The 16,773-nt window shown below is 54.2% G+C and overlaps 1 protein-coding gene across 4 annotated transcripts in view; it reads left to right on the top strand.

Annotated features, from left to right (window-relative positions):
- The window catches only part of SYNE3 (spectrin repeat containing nuclear envelope family member 3), a 59,540-nt gene extending 44,469 nt beyond the window's left edge, over positions 1–15,071 (top strand). For 3 of the 4 annotated variants that reach the window (XM_025042118.1, XM_015599776.2, XM_015599775.2), the window contains 4 exons: positions 1,168–1,332; positions 2,885–3,034; positions 4,198–4,236; positions 12,849–15,071. In XM_025042118.1, the coding sequence (XP_024897886.1) occupies positions 1,168–1,332; positions 2,885–3,034; positions 4,198–4,236; positions 12,849–13,049 (555 nt within the window). In that variant the 3' untranslated portion in view covers positions 13,050–15,071. The remainder of the gene's footprint in view (positions 1–1,167; positions 1,333–2,884; positions 3,035–4,197; positions 4,237–12,848) is intronic. The other variant, XM_006925564.3, reaches the window with a different exon arrangement.
- Positions 15,072–16,773: the final 1,702 nt, after the last annotated feature.

Here is a 16,773-nt window from a genome sequence, read left to right as displayed (position 1 = left end):
GCAGACCTAGATCAAACAAGATGGATACTTTGTGTGCGCGTGTGCCGAAAGTTGTATTTTGTAAAAAGAACCTAACTACATTGTATCATTCATCCAACCACCCACCTCCCCGACTGCCTCTAAAAAAAGGAAGCACATTGAAAAGAAATTCCTTCCTTGTTCAAAGACAGCATGTCACTTCATCCATTGTTGCAGTGGTCTTTCATTTCCCCGCCCGAAAGGCCCTTACGGAGTGTTGCTGTGCTCTAAGGACCGTGCTTGGAGCTGGCCTGCAGCTGTGAATAAAACAGAAACACTTGCAGCCAGCAGAGAATCTAGAATCTGGTGCAGAACCTTTCGTATTGTGACATGTGCCCCGATCATATTAAAGTGCAGATTCTGATGTGGAGGTCTGGGGCCGAGCCCGGGAGTCTGCATTTCTACAAGCCCCTGCCGCTGGGCCTCGGGGCACGTTTTAAGGGACGAGGAAGGAGGAACCGCAGGCAATTAAATAAGGGTTTACAGAAAGCGTGACACGCCATGGCAGAGGGGCCACATGCTATGGGAGCCTGCTGCAGGGTGACCGGGACCCGGTTCTCGGGTAGGGAAGCTCTCCTGGGAGAAAGGAAATGTCAGGGGAATCCTCACGGCCGAGTGGGAGTCAAGGAGAGGCACAGAGGGGGTGTGATCCATGCAGGGGAGACTATGTGCAAAGACCCCAGGCAGAGAGACAAGGGCCAGGACGTGTCCATGAGCTCGGGCTCAGCCCACAGGGCTGCGGAGTCAGGCAAAGCCAGAAGCTGAGGCTCTCAGGCCACGTCGAGGGGTATGAGAAGCCACCAGCGTGTATGAGTGAGGGCTCCACTGAACGGACTTGCACGCCAGATAGATCGCTGTGCAGCTGGAAAGGGACAAACGTGGCCAGAGGACAACCACTGTCATAACCATCCCGGTAAGGGATGAAGGTGACTGCCACTGGGAGACCAGGGAGGGGACAGTGGCACGTGTCCCTGCTCTCTAAATTCAGCCACGTTGCGAAGAGATGTTCTTTGTCTCCTCGGGCCTCTCTCATCTTTTTCTGGGCATCCTCATCCCCACCCCTCTGCCTCAGGTGGAATTCCCAGGACAGGGGGTCAGTGGGCTGTTCTTGCCTCTGACACTTTGACCATGCTATGCTGTGCATCCCAGCAGGCAAATCTGCTCCAAGAAGCAGGAGGCAGCCATGAAGATTTCTTCCAGCTCCTGAGGAATTTTGAGCAGTGGCTGCAGGTGGAAAATTCGAAGCTGGTTAGAATCATCGCAATGAAAACTGCCACAGCCAACGGCTTGAGGACCAGAGAAGCGAAGCTGCAGGTTTGTTCCCAAAGAAAGGACCCTTTCCAGAGGGTTGGGACCGTAGGTGTGTTTGCCCCCAGGGAGGTCTTCAAAAGAAGCAGAGCAAACATAGCTCGTGAGTTGTTCTTGCTTATATATAAAATAATGGCTTTTAAACTTTTTTGGTTCAAATATTTTAGAAGAACTTTAGAAAACTTATTCATGCATTCAGCCTACTTCTATTTTCCCCAACTGGGAAAAATCTCGCCACTAATCACAGCTCTTGTATCGGTTAGCTCTCACTGTGTAACGAGCCATCCCAACAATTTGCGGTGTCAAACAGCAACCATTTATGCAATGCATGATTCTGAAGGTTGGCAATTTTGGCTGAGCTCAGCCAAGCAATCTGTCTACCACGAATCTTTCTCCTTCACCCCCACGTCTAATTAGTCACCAAGCCCTCCTGGATTCCACCTCCCAGATGTTTTGTTTCTGTCCCCTCTCACGGCCACTGTCGTAATGTAGGCGGTTACCACTTTTGACCTTGATTATGGAGGCTTCGGAGTCTCAGCTAAAGGGGAAATGGTTTATCAGAGTTTCCACCTCTGCAGGGCCCAGACTTCGCCCTTTGTCTCCCTAGCCCTGTGAGGCTGCCAAAAGCATGGTCTGTTTCACAACTGTTTTTTCCAGACTGGCCAGTGTCCTACAGGTACAGCAGGCCTGGACGCTGGGCTCACTTCGCTGGGTTTCGTCCTTGCCCTGGTTTTAGCCTGATGCACCTCACTCTTTTGTTAACTCTTTGATGCCTTTTAAATCTTTTTACTACTTTGTCCTCAGTGAGAGGTTCGGCACAATTGCCCAGTTGACTGTGACCGGGAAGAGGTTCGGCACAATTGCCCAGTTGACCGTGACCGGGAAGTCCTCCCTGCCCACCTCCTACCCCATCCTGGGTCATTTCCTGCCACCGCTGCCCGACTCCAGCCATATCAGAGATGACTTGCAGTTCCCCGAGTGAACCCTCCTTGCCTTGATCTCACATTTAAGGGGTTCTGAGAAGCTAAGCAGCTTACCCCTTAGCACACAGCAGAGGCAGGCTGTGGGCAGAGCCGGGATCCAGAGCCAGCCTTTAACCCCCACATCACACTGCTTCTCAGGAGTCCTGAGGATAAAAGATGCCATCCTGGGGGAACACGATATGATATTTTAATAATAAAAAAAAAAAATCTGCCAGGTCCCAGCATCACTCTGCCAGGCTTACACATACCCATAGGAGAATGTTCAATGATGGCAGCTTTTATAACGATGATAACTCTTACTCCAAGCCCTCTGGAGGGCTGGGATCTAGAATGCCAGAGTTGGAAGTCACTGTGGAGGTCAGCAGTGTAGCAGCCCCTGCCATGCAGGAGTCCCTTCCGTGACATTCCAGAGAGTTCATCGCCTGGCCTTGGCTTGAATTTGCATGGCTGGGGTTCTCTCTTTATAGGCACTGCCGGCCCCCCGCTCCCCTCGAGCAGGAATTTGGTCGGCTCCTCCTCACCAGCCAGGTGGGGCCATTTGAGAGGTGCACATGACACTGCCTTTTTTCCCACAGGACCTGGAGGCTCGGGTACCAGAAGGTCAGCATCTCTTCGAGAACCTTCTTCGTCTCGGGCCAGCAAGGGACACCTCAGATGAGCTGGAGGATCTGCGTTACCGGTGGATGCTGTACAAGTCCAAACTCAAGGATGCCAGCTGCCTGCTGGTAGGTGCTAAGGATGTCCAGGTCCCAGACCTGGGGGATGGGATGATGGGAAACACAGGTGGGCCCACCTCAGCACCAGGCTGAGGTGGCCGCTCAAAGACAGGGAAATTCCTGGGTCCTAGGTACTTGACTTGCAAGGTGTCATCCAGCCATTCCGCCACCCTGCGAGGCTGGAGCTCTAGTCACGACAGCGGTGACCATCGTAGTAAACGCTGGAGGAGCACTTTGCTACCTGTTCAGTCCTCACAGCAGCCCCTCTGCCAGAGTCGCTGTATCTGCGGTCCTCAGAGACTGCGACTCTGAGAAGCCGAACTCTCCCAAGGTGCCAGAGCGAGTCAGCAGCAGAGCCAGCACTAAAACACACCCCACTGTTGGAGGCATAATAGAGGGACCTGGCCCACCTCCTCCACTAACTCACTTTGCAACTTTGAGCAAACGTCCTCTGTGCCCCCTCGTGAAAAACAATGATAGCTAAACTAATAATAATAGCCTTTATTAATGCTCTGCCATCATAACAACCCTATAAAGGGAACACTGATGTTATTCCCTGAGAACCCACGAGGATGCTGAGGCACGGAGCTTTGTGGGGACCTGGCCCACCTCCTCCACTAACTCACTTTGCGACTTTGAGCAAGCGTCCTCTGTGCCCCCTCGTGAAAAACAATAACGATAGCTAAACTAATAATAATAGCCTTTATTGATGCTATGCCATCATAACAACCCTATAAAGGGAACACTGATATTATTCCCTGAGAACCCACGAGGATGCCGAGGCACGGAGCTTTGTCCGGGAAGAGGGGTGGTTGCCTCCAAGGGCCCTTGTTTGCCCTCAGACCCCAGACGCCAGGGCTCTGGCGCTCCGGCTTTGCTGGCCCCGCAATGGCCGTGTCGGCCACTAGATGTCAGCCCGGCCCCAGCCAGGTGGCCGTGCCCTGCTGTCTCGGCCCAGGTCTTCCCAGACTGAGTCCCACCTGGGCCCGAGGCGGGTTAAAAAGCTCATTAAATTGAATCACCTGCTGGTTCAGCCTGTCCAGATGACCAGAAGTTTTAAAGAAACTCTCCCCTGACAAAATGAATATTCCATTACAGGCTCTGTTGGGATTTAAGTTTCACTCACTTAACTTTTTTCCCTCCCCTTTCCCTCTCCTTCCCTAAAATAACAGACACAGAATTCTCCAGAGGAGCCGGCTGAATTCCAAAAGGTATGGTGTCTGCCATCTGCTGCACACAGCTAGAGGGCAGGGCGTCTGGAGGGTTGGTGGCCTGCGACTCTGGGGCGGGACGCCTAGGCTTTCTAGAAGGTTCTGAGAGGTCTGTGGAATTGGGTCTGGGCTGCACTGGGCTGGGCCCCGGGTCCTCGCTGTCGGGAAGCCTGAGGGGTGCGCAGAGTGTTTTTTTCAGCTGTGACAGGCACGTGACAGAGGGGGGAGACCCTAGAAATTTTTATCTGAAACCATGACAAGATGAAGAGTTAACAAAGATGCCCTTGATAATTATGCTGTGACAACGGGTGTAAACCAGGGCCGTCCCAGGAGACCCGGACCACGTGGCCACCCACGTGGTAGAGGGTGGGTGTGTGGGGCTCACGGGGACGGACGAGCAAAGGGCGGCTGTGCCTTTCATGTTCTACCAGGCAGGTGTTTCCACTTTGGCCCCCTGGGACTTGCCCAGAGCCACTCTGGTGGGGCTTGCAGGCCAAAACAGTAACAGCAGCGGTCATGATAATTATGAGAAATAAGTATTATTACTCTAGACGCTACATACTGACCATCCACTGTGTGCCTGGAACTGTGCGAAATCGTGGTTAGGGGGTTTGTTTCCTTTAACTGTCTCATCGACACCCCAGGGCGTTATCACCTCCTTTTGTAACCGGGGAAACCTAGATGTGGCACGCTGGAGTGGCTTGTTCAGTGAGGCTCCGGCTTGGTCTCTGGCCCCAGACGCCACATTGGAGCCCACATCTTAACCTTTCACACATGGCTCGGGGGAAGCACCCCTGGGCCCGGCGGGTCTCCCTGCTTCCGGGAAAGCCCCGTGTAAGTTCACGTCCCCAGTGCCACCTTTTCCAAGGGAATACACTTGTTTTGCCCATAACTGACAGGAGCCTCCAGCATGCTCTGCTCCAAAGCGCTCTGGGTCTCACCCCCACCCCCGAATTTAGAATAACAAAGAGCTTCCTCATGAAATAAGGAGAAGTATCGAGGAGGGCAGGGTGGCCACACAGTTCAGCCCCATGGCTCCTGGTGGGAAGCAGGGGACCCAGGGCTAGGCATCCGGGCTGCCTCTAGCTCCCACACTTTACGCCCTGCACTGGTTGGGAGCCCCCATCTGTGCATCTCCCAGGCCAGAGTCCACAGGGAGCCATGTCTGGGTCCCCCTGGTGCCTAGCACATAGTAAGTGCTCACAGAATATTTCTCAGGAGGGAGACGCTAGGCTGGCTGACACTAGCCCTCCCGTGCAGACTCAGGTTCCCAGCAACTTATCATCGGGTTAACGTGGAGAGTTCACAGCCCAGTGTTTACTGGCTGTCTCCCCATTCATTCGTTCATTCATTCATTCCACAAATATTTACCGAGCCCTGACTTTGTGCCAAGCACTGTTGCAGGCATTTGGGATACATCGGTGGACGCAAGAGCAAAGCCCTGCCCTGGTAGACCCTGCCTCCTGGCTGAGGGGACAGAGGGATGGGAGAGAGGGCCACTTGTCTAGCTGGCCTTGCTGAGCGCGGTGGCGAGGCTCTGAGTCAGGGAGCTCCGAAGGGCAGCAGCGGCTTGGGGTTTCACAGCTGCAGGCTTTATCTTATCTATGGCTGGCAGTTGGGTAATTTCATGGGATATGCAAAGCAGGCAGGCTCTAAATGGCTAAACTATCTCCTTCTTCAGGCTCTATTTAAAACAATTGGATGTGTGAACATTTGAGAGGGGTGCTGGCTGCCTTTTGAGCTAATGGGTCTCAGCTCACTGTGAAGAAGCAACTCAGAGGCCAATAAACAGAGGCCAAACTGGACCCATTGATGTGATAGTTCGTTTAAGCACAGATTGCTGTGTGCCACCCCCAGAGTCTGCGGTTCATTAGGTCTGGGGCAGCCCACGAATCTGCATGTCTAGCAGGTTCCCAGGTGACGCTTATGCTGCTGGCCTTTGAGAATCACTGCTTTATGCTCTGTATTCAAATTTGGGATCCACCATTAGAGTGTGTGGTTGTTGATGAGTCACTTAGCCACGGTTTTCCAGTGAGTGAAATGAAGGTCCACCAAGCTAACAGTGGATGAGTTCTTGTAACACCCAGCACATAGTAGGTTCTTAATCGCCAGACTTCTGTGGACACAGGCCCTGCTTCTCTTTCTGAAAAAAAAAGGGGGAGAGTAGTGATACTTCTGTGGGGGGCAGTCCCCCCTTCGGTTGGTTCTGGCGTTGTCTTTGCTGGTTGGGGTGTGTGCATGCGTGTTATAGGGGTGTGTGTGCATACGTGCACACGCACATGCAGGCCTGACAGGTAGAAAATAGGTACTGTCTTCAGAGGTTGTAATCTTGCCAACTTACAAACATTTCATATATTATTTTTATTCCAAAGGAAAGGAGAAAAAATTTTTCCCAAAGCTAATTATTTATGAGCAGTCGGTTCTGCATGCTTTTTTTTCTCTCTGTGCACTAAGTCACTGAAGGCTCCAACTATGTCAAGAGCTTCAGCCTGCTTATTTATATAAACAGAGTAATTAAGATTTATTAAATTTGCAGCTGCCTACACACTCACCAGCTCAGTGCCACGAGATGTTTGCCTGCAGCGTTCAGACGCATGAAATATAATTGCTTTTCAAGTTGCAATTGGGCCGTGAGTCAACTAAATTCCTGCACTGGCCCAGGGAGGTGGTGCCGTCCTACCTGACACAGACCGTTAGCTGAGGAACAGATTGGCCAGTGTTTCTGTTTGCCCGGGTGAACGAGGGCAGGGCCCGTGTGCCAGCGTGCAGGAGTGGAGAGCAAATACGTCTCGTGTTTGTAGTGTCCCCTGGCCTCTGGGATGTATGCTCTGATGCTTGGCAGCCTACAGGTGGCATTTTATTTACTTGACCGTATTTCATAGGTTTTAAGACTCACGTTCATAACATTTTCACATCTCTGGAAATGGGGCATCTCATTGCAGTGAGGTTCTTCCGGTGAGGATGTGAATTGGCTGCTCCCCCAGGACGCCACCCACCTGAGGTTTCTTTGCATGAAACTCTCTGCTCGCGGGTGGTGTTTTGTTTTGTTTCCTTTTAGGCCATGCTGACAGGGACGGCCAACCTCTGGGGGCTCCAGCACGTGATTTAACTTCTCAGGGAAACGTTTTGTTTCTTGCCCTCCACCCAGTGCCAAGATGAGACCTAGGATCTCCTTGCTTCCCCCTTCTGTTGCGTGGGATTTGTCCTTGACTCCGTGACACTGCAGGTGCAGCCCCTCGGCGCCCCAGCGTGATGTGGGGTCAGATGCTCCATCTTGGTTGCTGGTTGTTTTTTTTCCTTTCTTTCTTAGTGGTATGTAAGATAACGGTGCACCTTACAACCAGCATCTTAGATCGGATGCAGTGCTGTAATACCAAATCTCGAAGCATCCATGAGTTTTCCACGTTCAGTAATTACTTTCTCTTCCACTATGGTTTTTTGAAATGATCCCTACTGTGTGCTGGGCACCGTGCTGAAACACCCACGTGCCTGGTCTTCGTCGCTCACAACCACCTTCTTTTTCTTAGTGGAAGGAGAGCGGCCCCTTGGCAATAGGCCAGATCGGGGCGGGGACAGGGATACAAAGGGGGTGTAGCTTGTCTTTCTCCCCCTGTGACTTATTATTCACTGTCAAACTCTGGGCACAAGGTCAAATCTGGCTCTTCCTTGGGCAAAGTCCTGGCCTTCTCTGTGCTGTCTTCTGACTTTCAAAAGGAGAGAGCCTGTGTCCTTATTGGGAGACCCACGACGTCAGTATGCCCCCAGCACTGGTGATGCTGAGTCTGACCACATGGCCAGGGTGGGTGGCGGCTGCTGGATTTCTCCCCTGCAGAGCTATCATTTCTCTTGTAACCACCGAGCGCTCCGTGCAGCACTGATAGAGACGCTGGCAACGCAGCGTCTCTTTCTTAAGTGGCCGTGACCTCAGAGTCTCTAGGGCCTCCTTCCCTCTCGCGAATCACTTTCCCCCAGGCGGTTCCTTCCACCACTATGGCTCTGTCCTCTGACTCTAGGCCTGTCACTGTCGCTGGTCCATCTTCAGTCCGAGTCTCTTATTCTAGCTGCCGTCCCTCAGTCCGGCGGCCTGCTAGACGTGTGCTGGGGAGTCCCACTGACCCCTCAGACGCGGCAGGTCTAACGCTGACCTCACTGTATTCCCCGCCCCTAACCGAACGCCGCCCGGTCCCCATGTCCCTGAAAAGTATCATGACCCCCCGGTTTCCCAAACAGGATGCCTCAAGGTCATCCCGGACTCTCATGGACCTTGACCTAGTCCCAGGCTCAGAGCCTGTTCATGGATGGACCTCAGATGAGGAAAGATGAGGCAGGGGCGAGTTGGGGAGTATACCTTGTGCCCCAGACATCTGCTCCTGGATGAGGGACTCTTCTCGTTTGAGTAATGGCGAAGTCATCCCTCCCTTCGATCGTTTCAACCGGGGGCATTTCCCACCAATTAACGAATCAGCCTCCAAGAGGCCAGCTCAGGTGGTCCCATCTCCTGCGCCTCTCATGGACCAACCTCGCGTTCTGGAAAAATACAGTTCTATGGCCTGACCATCATGTGCAAAGCCACCCCACTGAGGAGGTAGGAGGAACCTGGCCCCGGCCCAGCCACTGCCATGCTGTCCCTGGGCGGGAACTATGCGGAGCCTCTGAGCTCTCATGGGAAGTGCACCTTGGGCTGGAACGCAGAGTTTCGGCACCAAGACCTTAGAGAGACGCTAGCGGGTAGGGCCTGGCCGGGGGACCCAGATGCCTGACGCCTCCGTGGGGCAGACGGGGAAAGGCAGTGGGCCCCGGACATTCTGGACATCGTTGTCTGGAGACAATCCCAGGGGGAGGAAGCCAGTCAGCACGCAGCGGGGCGGTCTGTCAGAGGGACCTCCGGGGACTGAGTTTAATGGGGGCACTGGGGCCGGCCCATCTTGAATTGCCACAGAAAAGCCGGCGCCTGTCCGTCACCTCGAGCTTTTGGTGCTGGCCTGGAAGCATCGCTGTGGTGGGGAATGAGACCCAGCCAGCTCCGGGAGAGCCCCTCAGACTCCCAGTGGTGACAGAGCACGGCGTCCCCCTCGGGGCCTGGGGCGGCGTGCGACCGGCTCCAGTAGTTTCAGGCTGACTGACGGCGGGGGCCCAGGGTGACTCTGTTGTGTAGTAGTTTCTTCTGAGAAACGCCACGTGGGGTGTGGACAGAGCCTGGCCGTGGAGGGAGACTGGTGAGTTGAGCTGTCTGTTGACCTTGGGCTGGTTCCTTTGCCACAGGCTCAGTTTCTTTCTCTGTGGAACGGGTGTGGGGAGGCCCACCCCACAGAGCTGTGCAGCAGCCCGGGAAGCTGAGTGAGGGGATGCGCCGAGCTCAGGGCTGGGGGAGGAAGGGGGCGTGTCCGGTGCGTTCAAGAACGAGCGCGCCCACGTGCTCTGGGAACCAGCCGGGCAGGGCGAACAGTTCGCGGACAGTGGTCAGTCTGCGTGGTCACGCCATGGGCGCCAGGGCGAGAGCAGACGGCCTGATGCGCAGGACGACGGGAGGGAGCCTTTTCTTCCCGATTTCAATCAGTCAGCAAATATCTATCGAGCACCACTGGGGCTACAGCGATGAGCAACGCTAACGCAGACCCCGCCTCCAAGGTGTCAAGGGGAATGCAAACTGGAATTGGAAGTCCTAAGGAAAAGTCGGGGTGCCATGAGAAGGTGCGGTGGGGCTTGTGCTGGTCTGGGGGTAACCGGAGGAAGCAGCTCGCAGCTGAGATTAGAGTGATCAGTGGGAGCCAAGCAGGTGCATTGGAGGAAGGGGAAACGAGAGTCCCAGACAGCAGAGATAGCACGCGCAAAGGCCCTGTGGCAGGAGGAGTGAGGGCCTTGAGGAGCCAAGAGATGGCATTTAAGGCGGGCGGTGCTTTTCTCTCTGATGGGGCTGGAGAGGTCGGTGGCGCCTGATCGCCAGCATCCAGTGGACGGGGAAGCTTGTGGGGCTAACAGGAGCCGCCCGTCTTTCCCAGCGTCCGTCAGTCAGCGGAGGAAAGAAATGAGCATTTATTTAGCGCTGACTATAACTTTGGTAGGTAGGCATCATTCTCCCTTTGGCCCAACAGATAAAGGAACTGAGGCTCTGCGAGGTTAAATGGCCTCTCCTAGGTCACATCCCCTTTCATCAATGGCAGAAGCTTAGGGCACACGTACTGTGATAAACTCATCTTCCTGAACTCCTCGAAGCTCCAGATTCTCAGGTTCATGTGAGATCTCGAAGGACTCCCGAGTATGTAATTACCCTACCAAACATCTCCACTATTATGTGCTCCGAACCCCCTGCTTCCCTACCCTAAGGGTGGGGGAGCTTATCACTTCCAGAGAAAGCCTCTTCTCTCTTTGCATAGTTCTAACCGGGTAGAACACAGGTAGTACTTTCTGTGGGGAAACTGAGGCACGTAGAAGCTCCCAGATCTGGGAAGAGCCGAGATTGTCAATTTCTTTGTTGGCATCTTAGAAGGTAGTTCCTGACTATTCGTGAGCGTGTGTTTGTGTTGTCATTTGAGAATCATATTGAAATGTGCCTTTTTTTAAAAGAACATTTTAGAATTCAGGTCCCTCAAAGGGAGGATCTGAGCTCTAAGTAAACAGCCACTGAGTGGGCAGAAGGAGTCCTTTGAAAAAGACCACCCTGTTAATACTTCTTAATGCAAACACACTTTAGACCTTCAAAAATGTTTTCCCACGAGGATCACGGCCAAGACACAACTCTTCACTTCAATAAGCTAAGAGTTAGATCTGAGAATAGAGAAGCAAACAGAAACAGAACACTTGTAAATAGTTTCTCCATTTGCGAGACCATTAATCACAGGTTCTCAGTTGTGGTATAAACCCAAGCTAGGGAGGGCTGACAGCATGTTGTCTCACCCTCTTTTCCTGTTCCCAGATAGATTTGAGGTTGGGAATTAGGCCAAGTCAACATGAAATGTCAAGGAGTCAAGTTAGACCCCCATAGACTGAGGCAGCCCTACGTGAGCCGAATGGGTGGGCAAGAGCATGCGCTCGGCTCCTATAGGGTGGTGGGTGACCCAGCCCAGTGGCTGTGGGAAGAGCCTCCTCCTCTGTAAACTCATCATCTGAAATCACTGCTGAAATAAATGCAGCCAGCAGTCTTTCTCCATTCTGTGGATTATAAAAGTCCGTTTTTACAAAATCAGCGTCTAAGGACTTTAATGAACAAGAAGAATATTTGAGGCTGGAGGCATGAGGGCCAGTATCATCAATCTGGAAAAGACAGTTGGGGCAGGAGAGTGGGCGGATGACTGAGATCTGAGATATAGAGAGCCTGGGGTGCCCAGGTCAGAACCTCCCAGGAACATCATCACCATCGTCGTCATCATCACCATCATCACCATCATCATCACCATCACCATCATCATCCCCACCATCATCATCCTCATTTCCAGCACCATCATCGATGCCATCACGACCGTTATCATCCCTTGGCTGTAATTTTTGGTGCCCTGGAAACATTTTGTTCATTAGGGAGCCAGCGATCATCCCTTGGCTGTAATTTTTGGTGCCCTGGAAAGGGAACATTTTGTTCATCAGGGAGCCAGCTGACATTATTCTACAGTAATTGTACTGTTAATAAGAGCTTATTTACTTTTCAATTGGTGTGTGCATATACTTTGGTTTGAGTCCTCACCATAACCTGGCAAATGGGAGGTGGGTGTGAATTCCTCTTCTGCAGAGGAAACAGAGGCGGGCTCAGAGAGGCCGTGGACTCGCCCAAGTCACATAGCTAGTGTGTGACGGAATCGGCATGGACCCTAGTCAGCCAGGTTCCTGAGGGCGGGGTCCACCTGGACCAGGCTGCATCGTGACTGTGGGGGCCTCCCCTGTCCCGAGCAGCCAGCTCTTAGCCCCGTCCTCTCATGAAGCCACAACCCAGCCAGTCGCTCTAGAATTTAGAAAGTGTCCTTTGGCTGTTTTCATGAACAATGCAGTAAAGAAGTCCATTAGGCATTTGGACTCGTGAGACTGGCCTTTAAGTGGTAATGATGGTGTTGATGGTGAGGATGGTGACAAAGGAGCAAGAGGAGGAAGAGGAAGAGGAAATGGTGCTGAAGAACGTGAGGACGAACGCGGCGGTGGCGACGATGACGCTGATGCAGATAAGGGGGGAATCGGTAGTGACCATGATTTAGATAGTGACGATATTGATGACGCATGATAATAATGGCAGACGTTCCGAGTACCTACCGTGCGCCAGGCCCTGTCCCATTTACTCCTCACAGCTCTCGCCAGGTAGGTACTGTTATTACTCTATCTATAGATGAGAAATTTGAAGTTTAGAGAAGCTGAGTGACTTTCTCAAAATTTATACCCGGGCCTCTGAATGACCAGGCAAAGATTTACGGAGTGACTGGCAGAGCCTGTGACTCTATTTTTCCCTTCCTTTCATGGCTTGAATGGTTTGAGAAACTACCGAGGTATTTGTTTCTGGCAGAAAACGTCACGGCTGGGAAGACGGGGACCTGTGCGGTCAGATAGGCAGCCCGGAGCCCGGGCGTCCCCCCGCCCCCCGCCCTGTCCCTGGCTCAGAGCCGCGAGCCGCTCACACTCCTGCTTTGGTCCTACAGACGAGGCGGCGGCAGGGGCCGCGTGACCTCCTGCGGAGGGTGTGCTGCGTGGCGCTCCCCCTGCAGATGCTGCTGCTGCTGCTCCTGCTGCTGCTGCTCCTGCTCCCCGTGGGGAACGAGGGCCGCCACTGCGCCCTGGCCAACAACCTCGCCAGCTCCTTCACGCTCATGCTCCGCTACAACGGCCCGCCGCCCACCTAGCCCACTGCAAGCGCACAGGTGTCTGTCTGCTCCAGCCCTCCGTCCGCCCCGGGCTCCTCCCGAGGGCCTGGGAAACCGGAATCAGGCAGGCCGGGCTGGCAGAGCTGCCCCAGTGTAAATACTGTATCAGTGTTCCCAGCCAAAAAACTTCTTTTTATACCGTGTTGTCTGCGTCTATTTATACTACGTGTGGACTCTGTGTGACCAGGGAATGATGTATAGAATTTTTATACGCTCTGTATGTAAATGCTCAGGATGTATCGTTTCAGATATGGCATCTATTTGTAATTGGGAAAAAGTCGCTATTTTGTGGCCTTCATACTATGGCCTCCGGGTCAGCCCTGGAAAGCGGGAACAGTAACGCGTCCCTTGTATGGCGACCTCTTCTCCAGAAGCCACCCCCCAACCCGGACGTTCGTGGAAAGCCCCCCGAGCTGTCAGCACAGAAGAGCCCCCCAGGCCCCCACTCGGGGCCCAGCGACTCTCGTTTTAGGCACAATGAGAACAAACATCTTTGTCTAGTTTTGAAAACGACAGCGGAGGAGATGCTGTGGATCAGAAGCAGAAACCGTGACGATCCGAGGCAGGCCCGGTGACGGCGCTGAAAAGTGACAAGCGGGGAAGTGACGTGAAGGGAAGAACTGCAAAGAGCAGACCCAGAAAGAGCCTGAGAGCACAGCAGGATGGGGCGCCGCATGCCGGGGCGCCTGGGAGCACAGAGCGACGGGGGCATCACGGCCACGCGCCCAGCCCTCTGGGACGGCTTCGGCCGGCCGAGCACGCTGCTCCGGGGGACGGGCCCGAAAGAGACGGACGTTACTGCCGAGGTCTCGTGCAGACTGGGGACCTCCCGCCCGACAGTGCCAGCAGATGCATCACCGCCATCACTCTCGGGCTGGGTTTGTCATTGTCTCCAACTCCAGCCGAAGGGACAGAAGAGGAACACCTGCCACACCAAGGGCCAGGGGTCGAGGGTCCAAGACAGAGCTGCAAGATCGCCTTGGATTTCGGCCCTTATGAAGTGCTCTCCCGCCTCCTCCCGGGAGTGGTTTAGGACAGAGGCGGGTCCTCTGGACCGGGACTGTCCCACAAGTGCCCCCAACAAGGGAGCCCGGCTCCGGGCGCCCGAAACCAGGCCTTGTCCGGCCGGGCTGGGTGGCCGGGTTCCCTCCATGCACCAGCGAAGAAGGGCCAGGCAGACTATGCAGGGCCCTGGGGCCGGAAACACGTGCCTTCTTCCCCGGGGAATTCCGGAGCGTTCCAAGGTGCTTCATAACTGGATCACGTTTTCCCTAAATCAACACTAACGTTTTCTTTTTTTAAAAAAAAAAATGCTTAGTGCTCACTCTTTACAAACTGATCTTGTCCGTTCAGCTACAAATAGGTGACCAAGAGGGATTCCTCAGGCCTTTTAAGCAGGGGGCAGTGGGGACCGAGGACCAAGAAGGCCCCGGCCCCAGCACCGTGCCCCCCACTCCGTTCTCGCACAAGCCCGCACATCTCATTCTGGCACCGGCCCGGCTCACACGGTGGGGCCCCAGGCCTCCCAGAAACCGAGAGGAACTGGACGTCCACAGGGCAGGAAGGTGGTGTTGCTGAGAACAGCACTTGGCACTGATCTAAAGCACACTTTTCTCCAGACCTTTAGAAGCCACAAGGCCACACCCTGCGGGCGTCCGCTTTGCTGGAAAACCAGGGGCCGCCAAGCCCGGGCACTCGCCAGGCTGTGTGGGGCCGGCCCTGGAGGCCAGGGCTCTGGCGGGGGCCTTGGCCACCTCCGTTCCTCCTCTCCTGCCTGAGAAGGCTGAGGCCCAGACGGGGAAGCAACCCCCCCACAGGCACGCAGCGAGAGGTGGCGAGGCCGTCGCTGGTCACCAGCGCCCCCACAGAGCAGGATCCCCCACGTCAGAACTTCAGAAAGAAACGGCCGTTCCATGTGAACGCGTTTGTGTCGGGCGTTGGGGAGAAGCTGCAGTGAGTGGGCTGCGTGGCGGGAATGTCAATATATATTTTTTAAACTTTGATAATGCTGCCATAGAGTCTGCTTGTTTGCCTAACTTTTGTTTTTTTTAAAGAGAATTGTTATTTTCATTACTTTCATATAAATACAATTATTATGAAAAGCACTGTTGACTGGTGCTTTCCAAGTGTAAGCTCTTTTGCTTCAAGTGTGTGCAGACGGTCATGAGTTTTATGGCTTTCTGAAGTGCCACGCATGGTGGGACCTGTGCGTGTTCATTTTTCCTCCGTCCCCAGAGTGAGAGGGTGGTAAGAAATGTGCGTATCACTGTGTGTGTGTGTGTGTGTGTGTGTGTGTGTGAGAGAGAGAGACAGACAGACAGACAGACAGACTGAGAGAGAGACTGGGAGACAGAAAGAGGAGGCGGGAATGAAGGAGAGGAGGATGAGGAGGGTGAGGAGGATGAGGAGGGTGAGGAGGGTGAGGAGCATGAGGAGCATGAGGAGGATGAGGAGAGACACACAGGTGAGCGTGGTCGAAGCGGCTGTTACCTGCTTAGCTGTCTCCGCTCCCCTGCTCGTTTGTCTTAGTCTGACCTCTGAATGTGGATGACACTGGAACCCAGAGGGCGTTTATAAAGAAAAGATGGGGGAGGGGCGGGTGTGAGCAGCAGATGCGGCTAGAAGACTCCCCGGGTGCTAAGACTCCCCGGGTGTTCAGACTCCCCGAGTGCTCAGACTCCCCGGGCGCTCGTCCGCAGGGAGCAGAGGGCACGATGACCAGACTCCACCTTTCTCCAGGGGAGAGTGTCTGGGCTGGCACTGTATGTCCCAGGACCAGTCTGGCCCCCTCCTGCCTCCTGCCACTCCCTGGAGCCGGGGAGCCGAGAGACCCCCAGGGGAGGCTGCGCCTGAGGTCCCCGCCTGCTCTGTGAGGCCTGAGGCACCAGTGGCTTCCTTCGAAGTATGTTATCAGGGTGTCTCTCTCTGGCGGCTGCACAGTGACCTCGAGCGAGCCTCTCGTGTTCCTGTTCCCTGTCTCATGGGAACTCGGCTAATCCACTGGGGGCTCCCCTGGCTCTCCTCACCCCAATCTGTCACCGGTCTGTGTCAGCAACAGAGAAGAGACGGTGAGACTGAGCTGTGAGCACAGGCCCAGCTTTAAACACGTGGCCCTCTACTCACCTCACTGCGTCCATGGCAGACATCACTAACTGATCACCGAGCTCTTCCCCTCCCCTGCTTCAGCCCAAATAGACCTCACGGTCCTCAGAACCATTGCAGGCAGTCACTGCCAATCAATCACATTTGTCATAGGAGAAAAACGTGTTTGACAGCCTTATACCTGAGTCTGGTACCTGGGTGGGACAAGCTGACCCCAAAAAGCCGGCAGCGGGATGAATTCCAGATAGGACTTAGGGAAAGTGAGCTGGAGTAGGAAACGCTAACTTACTGGGGTTTTTTAGGCTGTCAGAGAGGGAAGGGCTCGTATAGACCGTCTTGTTCCAACTCGTGCCCACTTCACAGGTGAGGAAACTGAGGTTCGGACAGTCCCCGTTCACCCGGCGAGTTCAGGGGTCAGTCATTTCCAGCGGTGGGGATAGATCTCCGCTCCCGTCCGATGACAGTGACCCTCCTAGCGCTCTGCCGTTATAGCATGGGCGAGTTCCCTGCCGCCCTCCCCCGGCCACTGGTAAAAGCAGAACTTACTCCTGAAACCTCCTGTGCTACTCGAAATGTTAGCTATTCTAGGAAGATGGAGCTG

Source organism: Pteropus alecto, unplaced genomic scaffold (assembly GCF_000325575.1).
Source record: "Pteropus alecto unplaced genomic scaffold, ASM32557v1 scaffold8, whole genome shotgun sequence".
In the NCBI taxonomy this organism is placed as follows: Eukaryota; Metazoa; Chordata; class Mammalia; order Chiroptera; family Pteropodidae; genus Pteropus; species Pteropus alecto.
The sequence above is the reverse complement of the archived record's forward strand: the minus strand, read 5'-3'. Positions and strand labels throughout refer to the sequence as shown.